Consider the following 19761-nt stretch of genomic DNA (forward strand, 5'->3'; position numbering starts at 1 on the left):
ATATGCACATGGATGATTTCCCAAACTACATTTTGGGAAAGAGGTCAGCTCTAAAGGAAGATATACTCCACAAGCATGAAGTCAAGAGGATGGCAGCACTCAGTCAGTGGCCACCTGTGGGGGGCTGTGGAATTGAGGTGGGGTCTGTGGAGCTGGGTATGTTAAAAGGGCCATGACTTGGGTGATGCCTGTGACTCCAGTGAGTAGGGTGCCAGCCCCATATACCGAGTGTGGTAGGTTCGAACCTCCACCCGGCCAAATTGCAACAAAAAAATAGCCAGGCGTTGTGGCGAGCACCTGTAGTCCCAGCTAATCAGGAGGCTGAAGCAAGAGAATGGCCTAAGCCCAGGAGCTGGAGGTTGCTGTGAGCTGTGACGCCACAGCATTCTACCGAGGGCGACAAAAAAAAAAAAAGGGCCATGACTTTGTGAACTGTTCTATTATGAACTTTTTTTTTTATTAAATCATAGCTGTGTACATTAGTATTATCTGAGGCACCAGACACTTGGTCATGAACTTTTTTGTATGTTTATCAATAAAAAGCTTTTTTTGTGTGTGTGTGTGTAGAGACAGAGTCTCACTGTACCTCCCGGGGGTAGAGTGCCGTGGCGTCACACAGCTCACAGCAACCTCTAACTCTTGGGCTTACGGGATTCTCTTGCCTCAGCCTCCCGAGCAGCTGGGACTACAGGCGCCCGCCACAATGCCCGGCTATTTTTCTGTTGCAGTTTGGCCGGGGCTGGGTCTGAACCCGCCACCCTCGGCATATGGGGCCGGCACCCTACTCACTGAGCCACAGGCGCCGCCCAAAAGCTTTCTTTTTTTTTATTATTGTTTCAGGTTAATTCGAGGGTACAAAGAATCAGGTTACAATGTTTGCATTTGTTAGGTAGAGTCCCTTTCATAATTGTGTAATGTTTGTTTGTTTGTTTTTTGTTATGTTTTTGTTTTTGAGATAGAGTCTCATTTTGTTGCCCTTGGTAGAGTGCCCTGGCATCAGCTCACAGCAACCTCCAACTCTTGGGCTCAAGCGATTCTCTTGCTGATCAGCCTTCCGAGTAGCTGGGATTACAGGTGCCCACCACAATGCCCGGCTATTTTTTATTTTATTTTTATTTTTTTAATTTTTTAGAGGAGAGGTCTTGCTCTTGCTCAGACTGATCTTGAACCTGTGAGCTCAGGCAATCCACCCACCTCAGCCTCCCAGAGTGCTGGGATTATAGGTGTGAGCCACCTCGTCCGGCTATATTACACACACACACACATATATACACATTTTTTTTTTTTTTTAGGAATAGTCTTATTTTGTCATCCTGAGTATAGTGCCCGAGTTGTCATAGCTCACAGCAACCTCAGTTTCTTGGGCCTGACAAATCCTCTTGCCTCAGCCTCCCCAGTAGCTGGCTACAGGCACCTGCCACAACATCTGGCTAGTTTTTCTATTTTTAGTAGAGATGGGGCCTCGCTTTTGCTCAAGCTGGTCTCCAGCTCCTGAATTCAAGCAATTCTCCTGCCTTGGCTTTCCGGAGTTCTAGGATTTATAAGGATGAACCACCATGCCTGGCCAAATAAAAACCTTTTTTTTTTTGTAGAGACAGAGTGTCACTTTATGCCCTTCGGGTAGAGTGCCATGGCATCACACAGCTCACAGCAACTTCCAACTCCTGGGCTTAAGCGATTCTCTTGCCTCAGCCTCCCGAGTAGCTGGGACGACAGGAGCCCGCCACCATGCCCAGCTATTTTTTGGTTGCAGTTCAGCCGGGGCCGGGTTTGAACCCGCCACCCTCGGTATGTGGGGCCGGCGCCTTACCGACTGAGCCACAGGCGCCGCCCCAAATAAAAACCTTTTTAAAAATGGATTCCCCTGGTGGCTATGAGAACAAATTTCCAAGGAAGTGGGGAAAGAAAGAGGCTGGGAGAGGAAGGGTTGTCCAGTTACAGGACTGGAAGACTCCAGGATGGATAATCCCCTCTTCTACTCCCACAGCCAAGAGGGAATGGACCATGTTCCCCTCTAGGGACAACCCTGAGCTCCCAGATAGCTGGGTCTCTGCCCCCTCCCTGCTTGGCATCCTTTGCAAGTCCTAGAAACCCAGGCTCAGCCCCTGCCTAGAAAGAATAGCTGCCAGATATTTTAAGCTTCTTCCCTTAGGACTCAGCCCGAGCTGGCACCAGGAAACTGCCTTTCTCCTTTCGCTTTTCTTTTTTTTTTTTTTTTTTTTGTAGAGACAGAGTCTCACTGTATCGTCACACGGCTCACAGCAACCTCTAACTCTTGGGCTTACGCGATTCTCTTGCCTCAGCCTCTCGAGCAGCTGGGACTACAGGCGCCCGCCACAACGCCCGGCTATTTTTTTTTTTTTGTTGCAGTTTGGCCTGGGCTGGGTTTGAACCCGCCACCCTCGGCATATGGGGCCGGCGCCCTACTCACTGAGCCACAGGCGCCACCCTCTCCTTTCGCTTTTCTTTCCTCTTCTTCCCTTCTCTCTCTCTGTCTCTCTCTGTCCCTGTCTCTGTCTATCTCTGGCCCTCTGTCTCTCTGTCTCTTTCTGGCTCTGGCTCTGTGTCTATCTCTCTGTGTTTCTCTGTCTCTGTCTCTATTTTTCATTTTTTTGAGACAAAGTCTCACTTTGTCACACTTTGTAGAGTGCCATAGCTCACAGCAACCTCAAACTCTTGGTTCAAGCGATTCTCTTGCCTCACCCTCCCAAGCAGCTAAGACTACAGGTACCTTCCACAACACCCACCTATTTTTAGAGATAAGGTCTTCCTCTGGGTCAGGCTGGTCTTGAACCTGTGAGCTCAGACAATCCACCCACCTCGGTCTCCCAGAGTGCTAGGATTACAGGCATGAGCCACCCCGTCCGCCCTTCTCTTTTTTTTCTGTATCTCTTTGTCTCTCTTAGTCTCTGTCTCTTTCTGTTTCTCCTTCCCTCCTTCCCTGAAGAGAGTTCCCAGGCTCCTCATATCCTGAGTGGGGCGCCCCCTAGACCATGGTTCTCAGTCACCTGCTCTCTACCCAACCCCTCCCCCAGCCACATTTTCTCCATTCTAGGGATAGTCAGAGCCAACCCAGGCCAGGAAAGACTGCCTGGACTCTTCCCAGAACTCCTCCCTCCACCTTCCATGTCTTTCCTGGGCTCAGTTCACCCTCACCCCTCAACTGTCCAGGGGAGGCCAGGACCTGCCTGGCACTGCCATGCCCTACCCTCCCTGCCCCACTGGGTCAGGCTGAGTGAGTTACCACTGTCCTCTGTGGCTTTGCTGGGTGACCTGAGCCTCTGAGGATTCCCCATCTGCCAGGTAGCATTGTCACAATTGCTTTATGTTCATGTATTCATTCAACAAACGTTGTTGACAAAAACCAAGCAATACAACATTATGTAGGAAAATAATTATAAACAAACAAAAAAAAAAACCAAACAGGCCAAGTGAGGTGGCTCACAAGGAGGAGGCCAAGGTGGGTGGATTGCCTGAGCTCGCAGGTTCCAGACCAGGCTGAGCAAGAGCAAGACTCCATTCCTAAAAGTAGCCCAGCATTCTGTTGGGCACCTAGTAGTAGTAGGTGTCCTTTGTTGTCACCTAAGAAAAACGAAATATATTGGGCGGCGCCTATGGCTCAGCGGGTAGGGCACCGGTCCCATATGCCGGAGGTGGTGGGTTCAAACCCAGCCCTGGCCAAAAAAAAAAAAAAAAAACACTTGTATCTAGAACATATTAATGACTTGACTTTTTTTTTTTTGGTTGCAGCCATTGTTGTTTGGTGGGCCCAGTATGGATTTGAACCCACCAGCTCAGGTGTATGTGGCTGGCATCTTAGCTGCTTGAGCTACAGGCGCTGAGCCTAGATACAAGTTATTTATCAGATACATGATTTGCAAGTATTTTCTCTCATCCTACAGGTTATTGCTTCACTTTTTCTTTTTTCTTTTTTTGCAGTTTTTGGCCGGGGCAGGTTTGAACCTGCCACCTCCGGTATATGGGGCCGGTGCCCTACTCCTTGAGCCACAGGCACCGCCCTGCTTCACTTTTTCAATGTTACCCTTACAGCAGGAAAGGTTTGAGCTGTGATATCACAGCATCCTGCCAGGGCTGATAAAGTGAGACTCTGTCTCAAAAAAAAAAAAAAAAGTAGCTGGGTGTGGTGGTATATAGCTGTAGTCCCAGCTACTCAGGAGGCTGAGGCAGTAGGATTGCTTGAACCCAGGAGTTGGAGGTTGCTGTCAGCTAAGATTATGCCACTGCACTCTAACCTGGGCAGTAGGGCAAGACTGTCTCAAAAAATATATATATATAATACACATACATACATACATAGTGGAGATAAGTTACATGTCATCAAGATAAAAACCTTTCCTGCTACAAGAGCATCAATGAAAAAGTGAAGCACTAACCTGAGAATGGGAGAAAATACTTACAAATCATGTATCTGATAAGGAAATTGTATCTAGAATATATAAACAACTTTTACAACTCAATAATAAAAAGGTGAATAACTATAGAAACACAGGCAGAGGTTTGGAAGACATATCTCCATAGAAGACATACAAATGGGCTGGGCACAGTGGCTCATGCTTATAGTCCTAGTACTCTGGGAGGCTGAGGCAGATGGCTTGCTTAAGCTCAGGAGTTAAAGACAAGCTAAGCAAGAATTAGACCCCATCTTTTAAAATAGTTGGGCGTTGTGGCAGGCACCTGTAGTCCCAGGTACTTGGGAGGCTGAAGGAATGGGATTGCTTGAGTCCAAGAGTTTGAGTTTGGTGTGTGCAATGATGCCATGACACTCAACCTGGGCAAAAAAGTGAGACTCTGCCTCAAAAAAAAAAAGAAAAGAAAAGAGAAGAAAGACCAGTTGGGTGTTGTGGTGGGCACCTGTAGTCCTAGCTACTGGGGAGGCTGAGGCTAAAGGATTGCTTGAGGCCAATAGTTTGTCTCAAAAAGAAAAAAAAAGAAAGATAAAGTGTGGCTCATTGCCTATACCTCAAGCAGCTAAGGCACCAGCCACATACTCCAGAGCTGGTGGGTTCAAATCCAGCCCGGGCCTGTCAAACAACAATGACAACTACAACCAGAAAATAGCCGGGTATTGTGGCAGGCGCCTGTAGTCCCAGCTACTTGGGAGGTTGAGGCAAGAGAATCGCTTAAGCCCAGGAGCTGGAGGTTGCTGTGAACTGTGATGCCACAGCACTGTACCCAGGGTGACAGCTTGAGGTTCTGTCTCAAAAAAAAAGAAAAGAAAAGAAAAGAAAAAATGATATAATCATACGATTAAATAAATTACACTTAAAACAAAAGTCATATATTCTCAAAACTCACTATGGCAGTCCCCCAGGTTATGAACATGGTAAGTTCTGTAGGTTTGTTTGTAAGTTGAATTTGTACATAAGTTGAACAGGTACATTTACCTATTACCTACAATAGCCTCTGTCCATAAATAGGAGTCCTGCGTCAGATGTTGTAACCCGAGGATCACCTATATTCCTATTTGTTTTACTATTTTGCCATGTTTTCTTGGTGTTTTTCTTTTTTTTCTTGGTGTTATTTATTATGTTTCCTATGCCCGTCACTCATGTTGTTTCAATATATGTATCTACCCTGTTTTCCCCAAAATAAGACATCCCCTGAAAATAAGACCTAGTGCATCTTTGGGAGCACACCTTAAAATAAGACACTGTCTTATTTTCTGGAAAACAGGGTATATGATGAAAGTAACATAAAAAGTCCTGCTACTGTGCATTTCTTTCCAAATCTGCACATACTGATATCACAAGGGTAGTTTGAGGCTGGGCACAGTGGCTGATGCCTGTAATCCTAGCCCTCTGGGAGGCCAAGGCAGTGGGGTGGGGGCAGCTTGAGCTCAGAAGTTCAAAACCAGCCGGAGCAAAAGTGAAACCCTGTCCTTACTAAAAATAGAAAAACTGAGGCAAGGGAATCACTTGAGCGCAAGAGTTGGAGGTTGCTGTGAGCTGCTATGCCACAGTACCCTACTCAGGGTGACAGCTTGAGACTACATCTCAAAAAAAAAAACAAAAAAAAAAAACAAAGGTGGCTTGAAATCAGCCACAACGGAAGTATTTACACCAAAGACATTGGCAAAATTGACAAATAACTGTCTCTACCCTGATAGCTAGTTATTGAATGTTTACCCACACATTCTTTATGGAATGTGCCTGGAGCTACCTGAAGCTTGGAAGGAAGAACAGTCAAGCCAAGATTAGATCTACTGGATGCCCAGCTGACCCAAGATAAGAGTAGATGATCATGGCAGCACTTCTAGTTCAGTGAGCAAGAGCACAGGCCACATACACCTAGGGTGGCAGGTTTGAACCTGGCCCGGGTCTGCTGAGCAACAATGACAACTGCAACCAAAAAACAGCCGGGTGTTGTGGCGGGCACCTGTAGTCCCAGCTACTTGGGAGATTGAGGCAAGAGAATCGCTTAAGCCCAAGAGTTGGAGGCTGCTGTGAACTGTGATGCCACAGCACTCTACCCAGGGCTACAGTTTGAAACTCTGTCTAAAAAACAAAAAAAAAGTAGATGATCATGGTATAAGCCACTGAGATTTGGAGTTCATTTTTCAGTCTTAGCACAACTCTTTTTTTTTGTTTGTATGTTTGTTTTTTGGCCGGGGCTAAGGTTTGAACCCGCCTCTGGCATATGGGACCAGCGCCCTACTCCTTGAGCCACAGGCACCACCCAGCACAACTCTTGCTAACTAATACACCAGAGGTCCCCCTCCACTGGGTTAAGAGAGGTCTTCAAAGTTGTGATACCAGCAGATGAGATAATCTGTTAAATCTGACAGAGTTGGTCCACCAGCTTGGAGGGGTAGAATAGTTTGAGACCTGGGTTAGAATCAGAGAACTGTGGGGGTTTTGTTAGGGAACATTACTTCTTTGAGCCTCTGCTATCAACAACAAGAGGAGGTGGCCTTCATGTGTGGTAATGAGGATCAAAATATAAGACATGTGAGGTATGCTATAGTCGCTCAATGAATGCTCCTATAAAATGATGCTTGATCTTGCCCCTACCAAAGCCACCAAGCTCACCTTCCTCAATGCCTACCAGTCCTGCCAGCCTCTTTTCTGTTTCTCCACCTGCTAAGCTTGAGCAGACCCTGCACTTTGTCCTGAAGTCTGCCTGGATTACTTTGCCCCAAAACTTCTCCTGGCTTCGGCTTTGTCCTCCATCTCTGCTTCTTGCCAAAGTTGGCATACAGTATGTTGACAGGTGGATGGATGAGTAGATGGATGTATGATGAGTAGATGGAAGGGTGAGTGGGTGGATAGGTAGATGGACAGGGAGGTGAATGGTTGGATGGGTGGAGTATTGAATGAATTAATGGATAGGTAGATCATTTGTGGATAAGTGAAGAAATTTTGGGCTGGAGATGGGACTGATGATACAAGTGCCAACCTCCTAGGGGTGCCAGAACTCAGGGCTCCAGGCCAAGTTCATTGTAGAGGAGCAGCCCTTTCTCTGAGCCTGGCTATTACTACACTCTGCTGGCCATCTCAGAGGTTGCAGGCAACTCACCAGCTTTTTTTTTTTTTTGAGTCTCACTTTGTAGCTATCCCTAGAGTGCAATGGCATCACAGCTCACAGCAACCTCAAACTCTTGGGCTTAAGCAATTTTTTTGCTTCAGCCTCCCAAGTAGCTAGGATGACAGGCACCTGTCACAATGCCCGGCTATTTTTAGAGATGAGGTCTTGCTCTGGCTCAGGCTGGTCTTGAACCTGTGAGCTCAGGCAATCCACCCACCTTGGCCTCCCAAGTGCTGGGATTACAGGTATGAGCCACAATACCCGCCCCTCTTTTTTTTTTACTTTGTCTCCCTCCATAGAGTGCCCTAGCGTCACAGCTCACAGCAACCTCAAACACTTGGACTTAAGCAATTCTCTTGCCTTTAGCCTCCCAAGTAGCTGGGACTATGGCCACCCTAGCCGCTGAGCTACAAGTGCCGAGCATCTTTTTTTTTTTGAGACAGAGTCTATGTTGCCCTTGTTCGAGTGCCATAACATCACAGCTCACAGCAACCTCCAACTCTTAGGCTTAAGCCATTCTCTTGCCTCAGCCTCCCAAGTAGCTGGGACTACAGGCACCTGCCACAAGCTCGGCTATTTTTTTGTTGTTGTTGTCATTGTTGTTTAGCAGGCCCAGGCTGAGATCCAACCTACCAGCCCTGGTGCATGTGGCCGGTGCCCTAACCACTGAGCTATGAGTGCCGGGCTCCAACATTTCTTTTTTAAAAATGTGTTCTTTTTTTTTTTTTAAATACTTATTATTATTATTATTTTTTTTGTAGAGACAGAGTCTCACTTTATGGCCCTCGGTAGAGTGCCATGGGCATCACACAGCTCACAGCAACCTCCAACTCCTGGGCTTAAGCAATTCTCTTGCCTCAGCCTCCCAAGTAGCTGGGACTACAGGTGCCCGCCACAACACCCGGCTATTTTTTTGTTGCAGTTTGGCTGGGGCTGGGTTTGAACCCGCCACTCTCGGTATATAGGGCCGGCGCCTTACCGACTGAGCCACAGGTGCCGCCCCCTGGCTTGTTTTTTTAAACCTTCTTAATGTTGTGTCTCAGAGGGCAAGGACTCAGTGTACTTCACCCACTGCTGTCTGTCCTGTGTCCTTTATCATGCCCGGCACACAGTGGGACCTCAATAAATGTTTATTGAATTGGTGACCATGCCAGGCGTCACATCTGTAATCCCAGCACTTGGGAGGCCGAGGTGGGCAGATTGCCTGAGTTCACAGGTTTAAGACCAGCCTGAGCCAGAGGGAGACCCCGGCTCTAAAAAATTAGCCAGGTGTTGTGGCTGGCGCCTGTAGTCCCAGCTACTTGGGAGGGTGAGGTAAGAGAATCGCTTAAGCCCAAGAGTTTGAGGTTGCTGTGAGCTATGATGCCACAGCACTTTCCCAAGGGTGACAAAATGAAACTGTCTCAAAAAAAAAAAAAGGCCTGGCGCCCATGGCTCAAGCGGCTAAAGCGCCAGCTACAAGGCCTGCCAAACAACAATGATGGCTATAACCAACAAATAGCCGGCTGTTGTGGTGGGCGCCTGTAGTCCCAGTTACTTGGGAGGTGGAGGCAGGAGAATCGCTTGAGCCCAGGAGTTGGAGGTTGCTGTGAACTATGATGCCACCGCACTCTATCCAGGGCTACAGCTTGAGGTTCTATCTCAAAAAAAAAAAAAAAAAGAATTGGTGACCACCTTGAAGTCCAAGCTCTGGCCTCATTTTCTTCCTGTGAGCATGTTAATCCCTATCATAAGGTTTTTTTTTTGTTTGTTTTGTTTTTTTGTCTCTGTCGCCCTGAGTAGTGTGCTTTAGCTTCATAATTTACAGCAACCTCAAACGCCTGGGATTGAGCAATCCTTTTGCCGCAGCCTCCCGAGTAGCTGGGATTACAGGCGCCACTAGGCGAGTTTTTCTATTTATTTATTTATTTATTTATTTATGTATTTATTGTAGAGACAGTCTCACTGTACTGCCCTTGGGTAGAGTGCCATAACGTCACACGGCTCACAGCAACCTCTAACTCTTGGGCTTACGCGATTCTCTTGCCTCAGCCTCCCAAGCAGCTGGGACTACAGGAGCCCGCCACAACGCCCGGCTAGAGTTTTTCTATTTTAATAGAGACAGGGTCTCACTTTTGCTCACGCTGGTCGCAAACTTCTAAGCTTAAGCAATCCAGTCCCCTTGGCTTCCAAGAGTGCTGGGATTACAGCCGTGAGTCACCCCGACCTGTCCAAAATCACAGGATTTTGTGAGGTTGTGGGAAACACAGGCTTGGTTCACCCCAACATTGGTTTTAGAGTCTGGTAGCGTTGGCTTTTACATTCAGAAAAGGCGGAGCAGGATAGTCCAGTGAAAACTTGCAGGCCAAGCTCCACGTGGGCGCCCCGCCCACTCTAGGGCCCGCCCACAGCTGTCACTTAGGCGAGCGCCGTTTAGGGCCATTGCTCCAAGGAGGCGTGGTTGGAACACGGAACGAGGAATTGGGTGTGATTTAAGAGGCTACTAACCAATGCGAGCGCAGAGCGCTGAGCCCTTAGGGGCCTGGCTGAGGCACCAGAAAGGGTGGTGCCCACATTTCCATTGGGCGGCCTGCCGTCGTCAGGGAAACACGAAGTCCCGGCGGTGCAGAGGCGGGGTTTCCGGGGGAGGCGGGGCTTCTGGGGGCGGGTCGGCTGGGACTCAAAGCTTGCTGTCAGCTGACCAGCCGCCATCTTATCCGCCATTTGCAAGCGGCCCCGAGCAGGAGTGCGGCCCCTGCTCAGCGGGTCGGCGCTTCCGCCGCCGTCCACGGACTCCCGCCGCTGCCCTGGCTTGGGAGCCTGCCCCGACGTGGCGGCCGGCAGCGCAGTGCTCCGTGGGCGGCAGGTGTGGTCTCCGGGCTCCCTCCCTGCTCTGCGGGCTTCTCGGGGCAGTAGCCCGTCACCCGCTGAGATGGCCCTTAAGATGGTCAAGGGCAGTATCGACCGCATGTTCGACAAGAACCTGCAAGACCTGGTCCGTGGCATCCGCAACCACAAGGAGGACGAGGTGAGCCCGGCGCGCCGAGCGGGGAGGCCTGGCCTAGTCACCGCCCCGGCCCTGCCCTGTCCTGCCCGCTGGCTTTACTCGGCCTTCAGCCCGACCTCGGCTGGCGCCGCTCCAGATCCCAGAGCGCCGCACAGCTCCTCCTTCCCCCAGCCTCACTTTACTTCGAGGGGTGAAGGAGTCAGAGCAGCGGCTTCCGGGCCCCCATGGGTGTTAGATCTCCTGGGGAAAGCCCCCGGCCCCGCTGCTAGGTGCCCTGCCTTCAGAGCTCAGTTTACTGACTCGGGGGGAGATTTGGGCCTGTCTTGTCCCGCCACAAGAGACTTACCACGTCTCCGAGCAGAGAATCTCCAACCTGTATGCGTTTCCGCATCACCTATGAAAAATTTGGGGTCCAAGGCCCCGCCTACGGACCTCCTGAGGGGATCCTCTTTGGGAAATCGCGGCATGGGTTCTTAGGCTGCCCCTGGAGGGTAAACGTCCAGGTCTCTGGGGCCTGGGTGGGATCCGGGCGGGGTTTTTACCCAGGAAGGTGGGGCTGCCTCTGGGAGGACAGCAGTGAGGGAGTAGCCGAGGGGAAGCTTGGAATGGGGAATCTGAAAGCTAGGGCTAGAAGATTTGGAATGGGGAATCTGAAAACCAAGAAGATGGTTTTCCAGAAGCGAAATGGTAACTGTGGGCACCCTTTCCTTCCCGCCCCTCCCTTCTCTCAACCTGTGACCTAGATTTGGGAAGAATGGGGATAGTTAGTGGCCATGAGGCCTCCAGCTTCATTGAAAGAGGCACTTAAGCAGTGCAAGTATTGAATAGCTTCCTGCTGTGTGTCTGCCTGCCTGCTTCTCTGCCTGGACAGCCTGGTTGTTTTAAAGGAAAGCAGCTGTTGTATTTTGTTGTCCTTACAATGGCACCCAGGAGGGGCAGAGAAACTCAGGAATTTGCCAGGACATCCCTTTAACTCAGGTCCCCACCCTGGGAACCTGAATCTATTTTTTTTTTTTTTCTTTGAAACAGAATCTCACTGTCATTCTGGATGGAGAATGACATAGCTCACAGGAGCCTTAAACTCCTGGCTCAAGCGATCCTCTTGCCTCATTCTCCCAAGTGTCTTGCTCTTGCTCAGGCTGGTCTTAAACTCCTGAGCTTAAGCAGTCCACCCCCCTTGACCTCCCCAAGTGCTAGGATTACAGACATGAGCCACTGTTTTTGGCTGGGAACCTGAATTCTTGGCACGTGGTTGCATTTTTTTTCAGAGGTGGTATCACCTCGTCTGCAATGAAATGAGGTTATATTTGTTGTTTCCACAGTCCCCTCCCCTTGTCATCACTGCACCTTGCCTTTTCATTCTGTGTAGTTAACTTATGTGTGGTCTTCATTTCATTTTTTTTTTTTGTAGAGACTCACGTACTGCCCTCAGGTAGAGTGCCGTGGCGTCACACGGCTCACAGCAACTTCTAACTCTTGGGCTTACTCGATTCTCTTGCCTCAGCCTCCCGAGCAGCTGGGACTACAGGCGCACGCCACACGCCCGGCTATTTTTTTGTTGCAGTTTGGCCAGGGCTGGGTTTGAACCCGCCACCCTCTGCATATGGGGCCGGCGCCCTACTCACTGAGCCACAGGCGCCACCTTCATTTCATTTTTTAATTGAAAGACTAGCTGATTGGCCTAGATTTTATTTACTGAGTGTGGCAAAGCAGATTTGGATGTTCACTCACTGAGATGGCTGTTCTGCACAGGTAGGATCTCCTAGGCCTGCGCAACCTTTAGTGGGTGTCACTGAGAAGCCCGCTCTGGGTTCCTAAGGGTGGGTCACAGGGTCTGTTCAGTGGAAGACCTTCCCACTCTGTCATCCTTGGGAAGTCCTCTGAGCCTTGGTGTGAATGGATGGTGCCTTCTCCATAGCCCAGGCTTGGCTCCTTCAATGGGGTATTGGTATAAGAAACTTGTTTTTTGGGAGTGGCACCTGTGGCTCAGTGAGTAGGGCGCTGGCCCCGTATACCCAGGGTGGCCGGTTTGAACCCAGCCCCCGCCAAACTGCAACAAAAAATAGCTGAGCATTGTGGCGGGTGCCTGTAGTCCCAGCTACTCGAGAGGACTGAGACAAGAAAATCGCCTAAGCCCAGAAGTTGGACGTTGCTGTGAGCTGTGTGATGCCGCGGCACTTGCACTCTACTAAGGGTGATAAAGTGAGACTCTTGTCTCTACAAAAAAAAAAAAAAATGAAGACCATTCTTATGGCCTAGGGAGTCATTTTTCTTTTTCTTTTTCTTTCTTCTTCTTCTTCTTTTTTTTTTTTTTTGAGACAGAGTTTCACTGTGTTGCCCTCGGTAGACTGCTTGTGGCATCACAGCTCACAGTAACCTCAAACTCTTAGGCGATTCTCTTGCCTCAGCCTCCCAAGTAGCTGGGACTACAGGTGCCCAACAAAACACCCAGCTATTTATTGTTGCATTTGTCATTGTTGTTTTATCTGGCCTGGGCCAGGTTCGAACCTGCCAGCCTCGGTGTATGTGGCTGGTGCTGTAACTACTGTGCTACGGGCGCCGAGCCAGAAGTCATTTTTCAGGGGTTCACTTCTGGATGTATGTCTGTGGCTGTGGTATCTCTTGACTGGAGACAGTGAATGGCAGTCCAGTGACAACTGTAGTCCCACTTCCTTACTTTACAAAGTAGGTTCTAGCTTCCCATCCAGCACCTGGGTAGAGTGCTGTGGTGTCATAGCTCACAGCAACCTCCAACTCTTGGGCTTAAGTGATCCTCTTGCCTCAGCCTCCAAAGTAACTGGGACTACAGGCTCCTGCCACAACACTTGGCTGTTTTTTTTGTTTTGTTTTTTTGAGATAGAGCCTCAAGCTGTTGCCCTGGGTAGAATGCCAGGCATCACAACTCACAGCAACCTCCAACTCCTGGGCTCAAGCGATTCTCCTTCCTCCACCTCCCAAGTACGTGAGACAACAGGCGCCGGCCAGAACGCCCGGCTATTTTTTGTTGTAGCCATCATTGTTGTTTGGCCGGCCTGGGCTGGATTTGAACCTGCCAGCTCAGGTGTATGTGGCTGTTGCCTTAGCTGCTTGAGCCCCAGGCGCTGAGCCCACTCGGCTGTGTTTTAGAGACAGAGTCACGCTCTGGCTCAGGCTGGTCTGAACCTGTGATCTCAGGCAGTCCACCCACCTCGGCCTCCCAAGTGCAACACCTGGCTATTTTTAGAGACTGGGTTTTGCTCTTGCTCAGGCTGGTCTCCAACTCAAGGGATCCACCCGCCTCAGCCTCCCAGAGTGCTAGGATTATAGGTGTGAGCCACTGAGCCCCACCAAAAGTTTCCATTAAAACATTTTTTTTTGCTAAAACTTCTGTGTGACATTGTAGAAACAAGGCTTAGCAGAAACCTTAAAAGCCACATGAAAAGGCACAGTGGTTGAATGGAAATTGTATGAAGTTTGGGGGACTTGAGTCCAAGTTCTTGGACTTCCTTAACTGGGTGACTCAGGAGAGCCCCTTGCTTTGTTTTACCTGTAACATGGGTAGGGCAGTGCCCTGTGTCCTCGCTGAATGGTTCTGAGCATGCAGTCTTCTGTCTTCTGTAGGCACCAGAATGGCCCAAAAGGTTGTCTAGTTTGCTATTTTCCAAACCTCAGACTGCCAACCCTTAGTGGGTTATAAATTCGATTTAATGGATTGTGCTAAATAAGAAAAAGGAAGACTGGGTGCAGTAGCTCATACTTGTAATTCTAGCACTTGGGGATACTGAGGCCAGAGGATTGCTTGAGGCCGGGAGTTTGAGACCAGCCAGGTCAACATAGTAAGGAAATAACTATAGACATAACTTGCTGTGGACATACAGTTACTGTACTTTCTTTTTTTTTTTTTGTAGAGACAAAGAGTCTCACCTTGTCACCCTCAGTAGAGTGCTGTGGCATCGCAGCAACCTCCAGTTTCTGGGCTAAGGTGATTCTCTTGCCTTAGCCTCCTAAGTAGCTGGGACTACAAGCGCCTGCCACAATGCCTGGCTATTTTTTTGTTGCAGTTTGGCTACGGCCAGGTTTGAACCTGCTATCCTCAGTATGTGGGGCTGGCGCCCTACCCTCTGAGCCACAGGCGCCACCCCTTTTCTTTTCTCTCTCTTTCTTTCTTTCCTTTCCTTTCTTTCTTTCACTCTGTTGCCCAGTCTAGAGGGCTTCAACCTAGCTCACAGCAACCTTACATTCCGTTTCTACACACACACACACACACACACACACACAAATTTCTTTTAACAGCTTTTGAGGAGAAAAAATATACAAAGTTTGAATTGAGTTTTTTTTCTTTTAGTAATAATCCGTCATTCCTCTAAATCAGGGTTTCTCCCCTGGATACTGTGGACATTTAGGGCTGGATGATTTTTCTGGGGAGGGGCTGTACTAGGCACTGCAGGGTATGGAGCAGTATCCCTGCTTCCATCCACCCCACGTCAGGAGCACCCCCTAGTGTGACAACGACAGATAATCCTAGACATCATCCAGTGTCGTCTGGGATCACAATGGTCCCCAGGTTAAGAACCACTGACCTGGGCCCGGTGAAGGAGCACTTGCCAAACACTCTGGGAGGCTGAGGTGGGCGGATTGCCTGAGCTTACAGGTTTAAGACCAGCCTGAGCCAGAGTGAGACCTTGTCTCAAAATGGCTGGGCTGGGCGGCACCCATAGCTCAATGGGTAGAGTGCCAGCCATATACATCAGGGCTAGAGGGTTTGAACTGGCCCGTACCTGCTAAAACATCAATGACAACTGCAACAAACAAATAGCCGGGCATTATGGCTGGCGCCTGTAGTCCCAGCTACTTGTAAGGCTGAGGCAAGAGAATCGCGTAAGCCCGAGAGTCTGAGGTAGCTGTGAGCTGTGACGCTACCGCACTCTATTGAGGGTGACAGTGAGACTCTGTCTGAAAAAATAAAAATAGCTGGGCATTGTTGAGGGCACCTGTGATCCCAGCTACTTGGAAGGCTGAGGCAAAAGAGAAGCTTGAGCCCAAGAGTTGGAGGTTGATGTGAGCTGTGATGCCAGGGCACTCTACCAAGGGTGACAAAGTGAGACTCTGTCTCCAAAAGAAAAGAACCTGAATGCCCTCCCCTTCATTCAGGAGCCTCCTGTCCCCACATTATCACTGCTGTTGGACCCAGAAGGTTCATTTCCTAGATTTGCTTTTTTTCCTCTCCTAGCCTCTTTTTTTTTTTTTTGTAGAGACAGAGTCTCAATTTATTACCCTTGGTAGAGTGCCCTGGCATCACACAGCTCACAGCAACCTTCAATTCCTGGACTTAGGCGATTGTCTTTTCTCAGCCTCCCGAGTAGCTGGGACTAAGGCGCCTGCCACAACACCTGGCTATTTTTTTTGTTGTAGTTCGGCCGGGGCTGGGTTTGAGCCTGCCACCGTTGGAATATGGGGTCAGTGCCCTACCCACTGAGCCACAGGCACTGCCCGCCCTCCTAGCCTTTTTAATTATGAAATAAGAATGTGTAGAATGTTGTATAGTCAGTTATTGTAGTAATTATCCAACTATTTTGAGTTTTGTCAGTATAATTTCCTTAAGTTTTGTCACTTAAATACATTGTCCCTAAACTGTATTTATTTATTTAGTTTTTGAGAAAAAGTCTCACTTTATTGCCCTCAGTAGAGTGCTATAGTGTCATAGCTCACAGCAACCTCAAACTCTTGGGCTCAAGTGATTCTCTTGCCTCTGCCTCCTGAGTAGCTGGGACTACAGGCACCTGCCACAACACTTGGCTATTTTTTTTTTAGAGACAAAGTCTTGTTTTTGCTCAGGCTGGTCTCAAATTCATGAGCTCTGGCAATCCACCTGCTTTGGCCTCCGAGACTGCTAGGATTACAGGTGTGAGCCACCACCCCCCTCTAAGCTGTAGAGCATCATTTAGCTGAAAGTGATGTTTTTTGCTGCCTGGCTTCTTGGGTATCCTGTCATGAGTGTCATCCTTGTTGTGGGTGCTGCATTCTATCATGTGGCTACTTTATTCATCTGTCTTGCTATCTGTGGACATGTGGGTTGTTTCTAGGTGGCATCTAGCCATACCACCATCTTGTAGCATGGTGGAATGGCCCCCTGGGATGGGGCTAGGAGGTAGGGTGGCTGTAATCTCACCTCTGACTGTCAACCTGGTTCACTGTTTTACTTTTCATAGTATCTGAGTCACCTGCATTCTTCATGAAGCTCCTTTCAGCACTTTGGCCTCTTCTGTTTGACTGTTTTACCCTCTAGATAGAAGGCATGGAGCCTGGGTGGGGATGACTAGAAGGAATGAGATGTGGAGCTCTGGTGGGGGTCCATGTGGCAGTGGCTATGCCTGCATGTGCAGCCAGCAGTGGGTGATACTCACTGCTCTACACTTGTGTGAGCCTGGGACCCAAGAGGGACCAGACCTGAGTGTGCTCTAGCCCAGGTCTGCTCACTTAGACACTGAGGCCAGCCCAAGTCATGACAACCCTGGAGGCGGAGTTGCCTGCTGAGAATCATTGCCCTAGGGCGGCGGTTCTCAACCTGTGGGTCGTGACCCCTTTAGACTGTATTAAAGGATTGCGTCATTAGGAAGATTGAGAACCACTGCTCTAGGGGCTCTGGGATCTGCTGGTATCTGACTTAACCAAGGTGGCAGTGAGCCAGGTATAAGGTTGGTCATTGGCTGTGTGGCCTGCTTTATGTCCAGCTGTTCCTCCTGCCACCCCCTTTCCTCCCAGTCCATGCCAGGCCTGAGGACCCTCCTTTGCTTTGCCCAGACTTGTGGTGAACACAGGACAGCCACCCTCCCAACCTCAAGGAGTTACCATCTAGCTGGAACTTCACCATTTCTTACTCGTGTATTATCCCTAAAACCAATCGCATGGTGTCAGGTGGCGCCTTGTTAGGGGGCCCAGAGGCTGGAATTTGTGTCTGGTAGTGGAAGGTCATTTCCCACCTCCACTTTGAGAGTTATAGGCCCTTGGAGTTCACTGGGCGAACAACCATGAACCCCGCCCCCTACATGCGAGCTCAGTGGGGCCTGTTGTCCACTGTGGAGACCAGCTGGCTTGCAGTCCATGATTGTGTACATGACAAAGGTAGCACAGGTGTTTGTTCTAGAAGGAGGCACAGCTAAGCCAGGTCAGAGGCCAAGTACCATCTTGTGATCCGGTTGAGCCGAGGTGCTTTTTCCTTTGAACAGTTTTACTGAGATAGGGGTTCTGTACCATAAAATTCACCTGTTCTAAGCACGAAACTCAGTGGATTTCAGTGTGTTTACAGAAGTGTACAACCATCAGCACATTTTCTTCACTCCCTAAAGCAGCGGTTCTCAACCTGCGGGTTGAGCCCCCTTTGAACTGTATTAAAGGTTCACGGCATTAGGAAGGTTGAAAACCATTGCGCTAAACCTTGTGCCCTGGGAACAAGTGATCTGCTGTCTCTATGGTTTTGAGCCTGAGGGTTTGTAATGGTGACACGGTGACAGTGCTGCCTCATAGGCATGTCCAGTCTGTTATAGGATTGGCCAGGACCTTTTGTTGCTGCCAGAGCAGCTACATATGTAAAGGAAGCTAAGAACTGCCAAGGGAAGGTTGGGGGGCCAGCTTGCGTTTTCTTGCATTGCTATGCATGCCTCACTGTCTTTAATGACTGGAGTTACTATAGACCCAGGTGTCTGGTGAGTCAGACCGTGGCTTTGCATCTCTTAGGTCCCGCGGATGCTCTTGGCTGTGGGGATGGTTGAGCCATCACACTGAGGTAAATAAAACATAAAGTGAGGACAGCATCCTATTATTCGAAAAATGACAATAGGGGCTCGGTGCCCTTAGCTCAGTGAGTAGGGCGCCAGCCCCATACACCAAGGCTGGCGGGTTTGAGTCTGGTCCAGGCGTCCTGAACAACAACTGCAACCAAAAAACAGCAGGCATTTTGGTGGGTACCTGTAGTCCCAGCTACTTGGGAGGCTGAGGCAAGAGAATTGCTTAAGTCCAAGAGTTTGAGGTTGCTGTGAGCTGTGACACGACAGTACTCTACTGAGGGTGACATAGACTCTTGTCTCACAAAAAAGGTGGTGGGTGGGGGGCTTGGTGCCTGTAGCTCAGTGACTAGGGTGCCGGCCACATACACTGAGGCTGGCGGGTTTGAACCCAGCCTGGCCCTGCTAAGCTACTTGGGAGGCTGATTCAAAAGAATTGCTTAAGCCCAAGAGTTTGAGGTTGCTGTGAGCTGTCCCACTGTGCCACTCTACCAAAGGCGACATAATGAGACTCTGTCTCAAAAAGGAGAAAAAAAAGTCGCAATAGGGCGGCACCCATAGCTCAGTGGGCAGGGCGCCGGCCACATACACCGAGGCTGGTGGGTTTGAACCCAGGCTGGGCTAGCTAAGAAACAACAATTGACAACTGCAGCAACAACAACAACAAAATAGCCCGGTGTTGTGATGGGCACGTGTAGTCTCAGCTACTTGGGAGGCTGAGGTAAGAGAATCCCTTAACTGCAAGAGTTTGAGGTTTCCGTGAGCTATGAAGCCACTCTATTCTACCAAGGGCGACATAGTGAGATTTTGTCTCAAAAAAAAAGAAAGAAAAGTGACAATATATTCCATAGAAGAAACTTTTCATTTCAAGATGGACTTTCCTGCTTTTGGGTTAAAATGTCTTTTCATTGTGAAATGATGGTGATCATAGATGATAATTTTGTTATTCTTGGCAAGATGGAGCAGATTCCTGGTGTTTCCCTTTCCCTGCCCCAGCAGCGGGAAAGACTCCTCGCTTGGTGCCCATAGCACAGTGGTTATAGTGCCAGCCACATACAACAAGGCCGGAGAGTTGGAACCCAGCCAGGGCCAATTGCAACAAAAAAATAGCAGGGCATTGTGATGGGTGCCTGTAGGCCCAGCTACTGGGAGGCTGAGGCAAGAGAATCTCTTAAGCCCAAGAGCTAGAGGTTGCTGTGATCTGTGACGCCACAGCACTCTACCTAGGGTGACATAGTGAGACTCTGTCTCAAAAAAAAAAAAAAGACTCCTGGAATTTTCTGGTCCAAGATACTTATGCCATGGAAATAATGATGTAGCCCCATCACTGTGCTTACTACCCTGTTTCCCCAAAAATAAGACAGTGTCTTATTTTAAGGTGTACTCCCAAAGATGCGCTAGGTCTTATTTTCAGGGGATAAGTAAGACCTACTTACAAGGAAAGGGCGGCACCCTACTTACAAGGAAAGT

General features: G+C 49.1%; 1 protein-coding gene across 2 annotated transcripts in view; it reads left to right on the forward strand.

Annotated features, from left to right (window-relative positions):
• Positions 1-10226: 10226 nt before the first annotated feature.
• AP3D1 (adaptor related protein complex 3 subunit delta 1) overlaps positions 10227-19761 on the forward strand; it is a 60264-nt gene continuing 50729 nt past the window's right edge. For both annotated transcript variants that reach the window (XM_053581075.1, XM_053581078.1), the window contains exon 1: positions 10227-10552. In XM_053581075.1, coding sequence (XP_053437050.1) covers positions 10457-10552 — 96 coding nt within the window. In that variant the 5' untranslated portion in view covers positions 10227-10456. The remainder of the gene's footprint in view (positions 10553-19761) is intronic.

The sequence above is a fragment of the Nycticebus coucang genome, chromosome 2 (genome assembly GCF_027406575.1).
Source record: "Nycticebus coucang isolate mNycCou1 chromosome 2, mNycCou1.pri, whole genome shotgun sequence".
In the NCBI taxonomy this organism is placed as follows: Eukaryota; Metazoa; Chordata; class Mammalia; order Primates; family Lorisidae; genus Nycticebus; species Nycticebus coucang.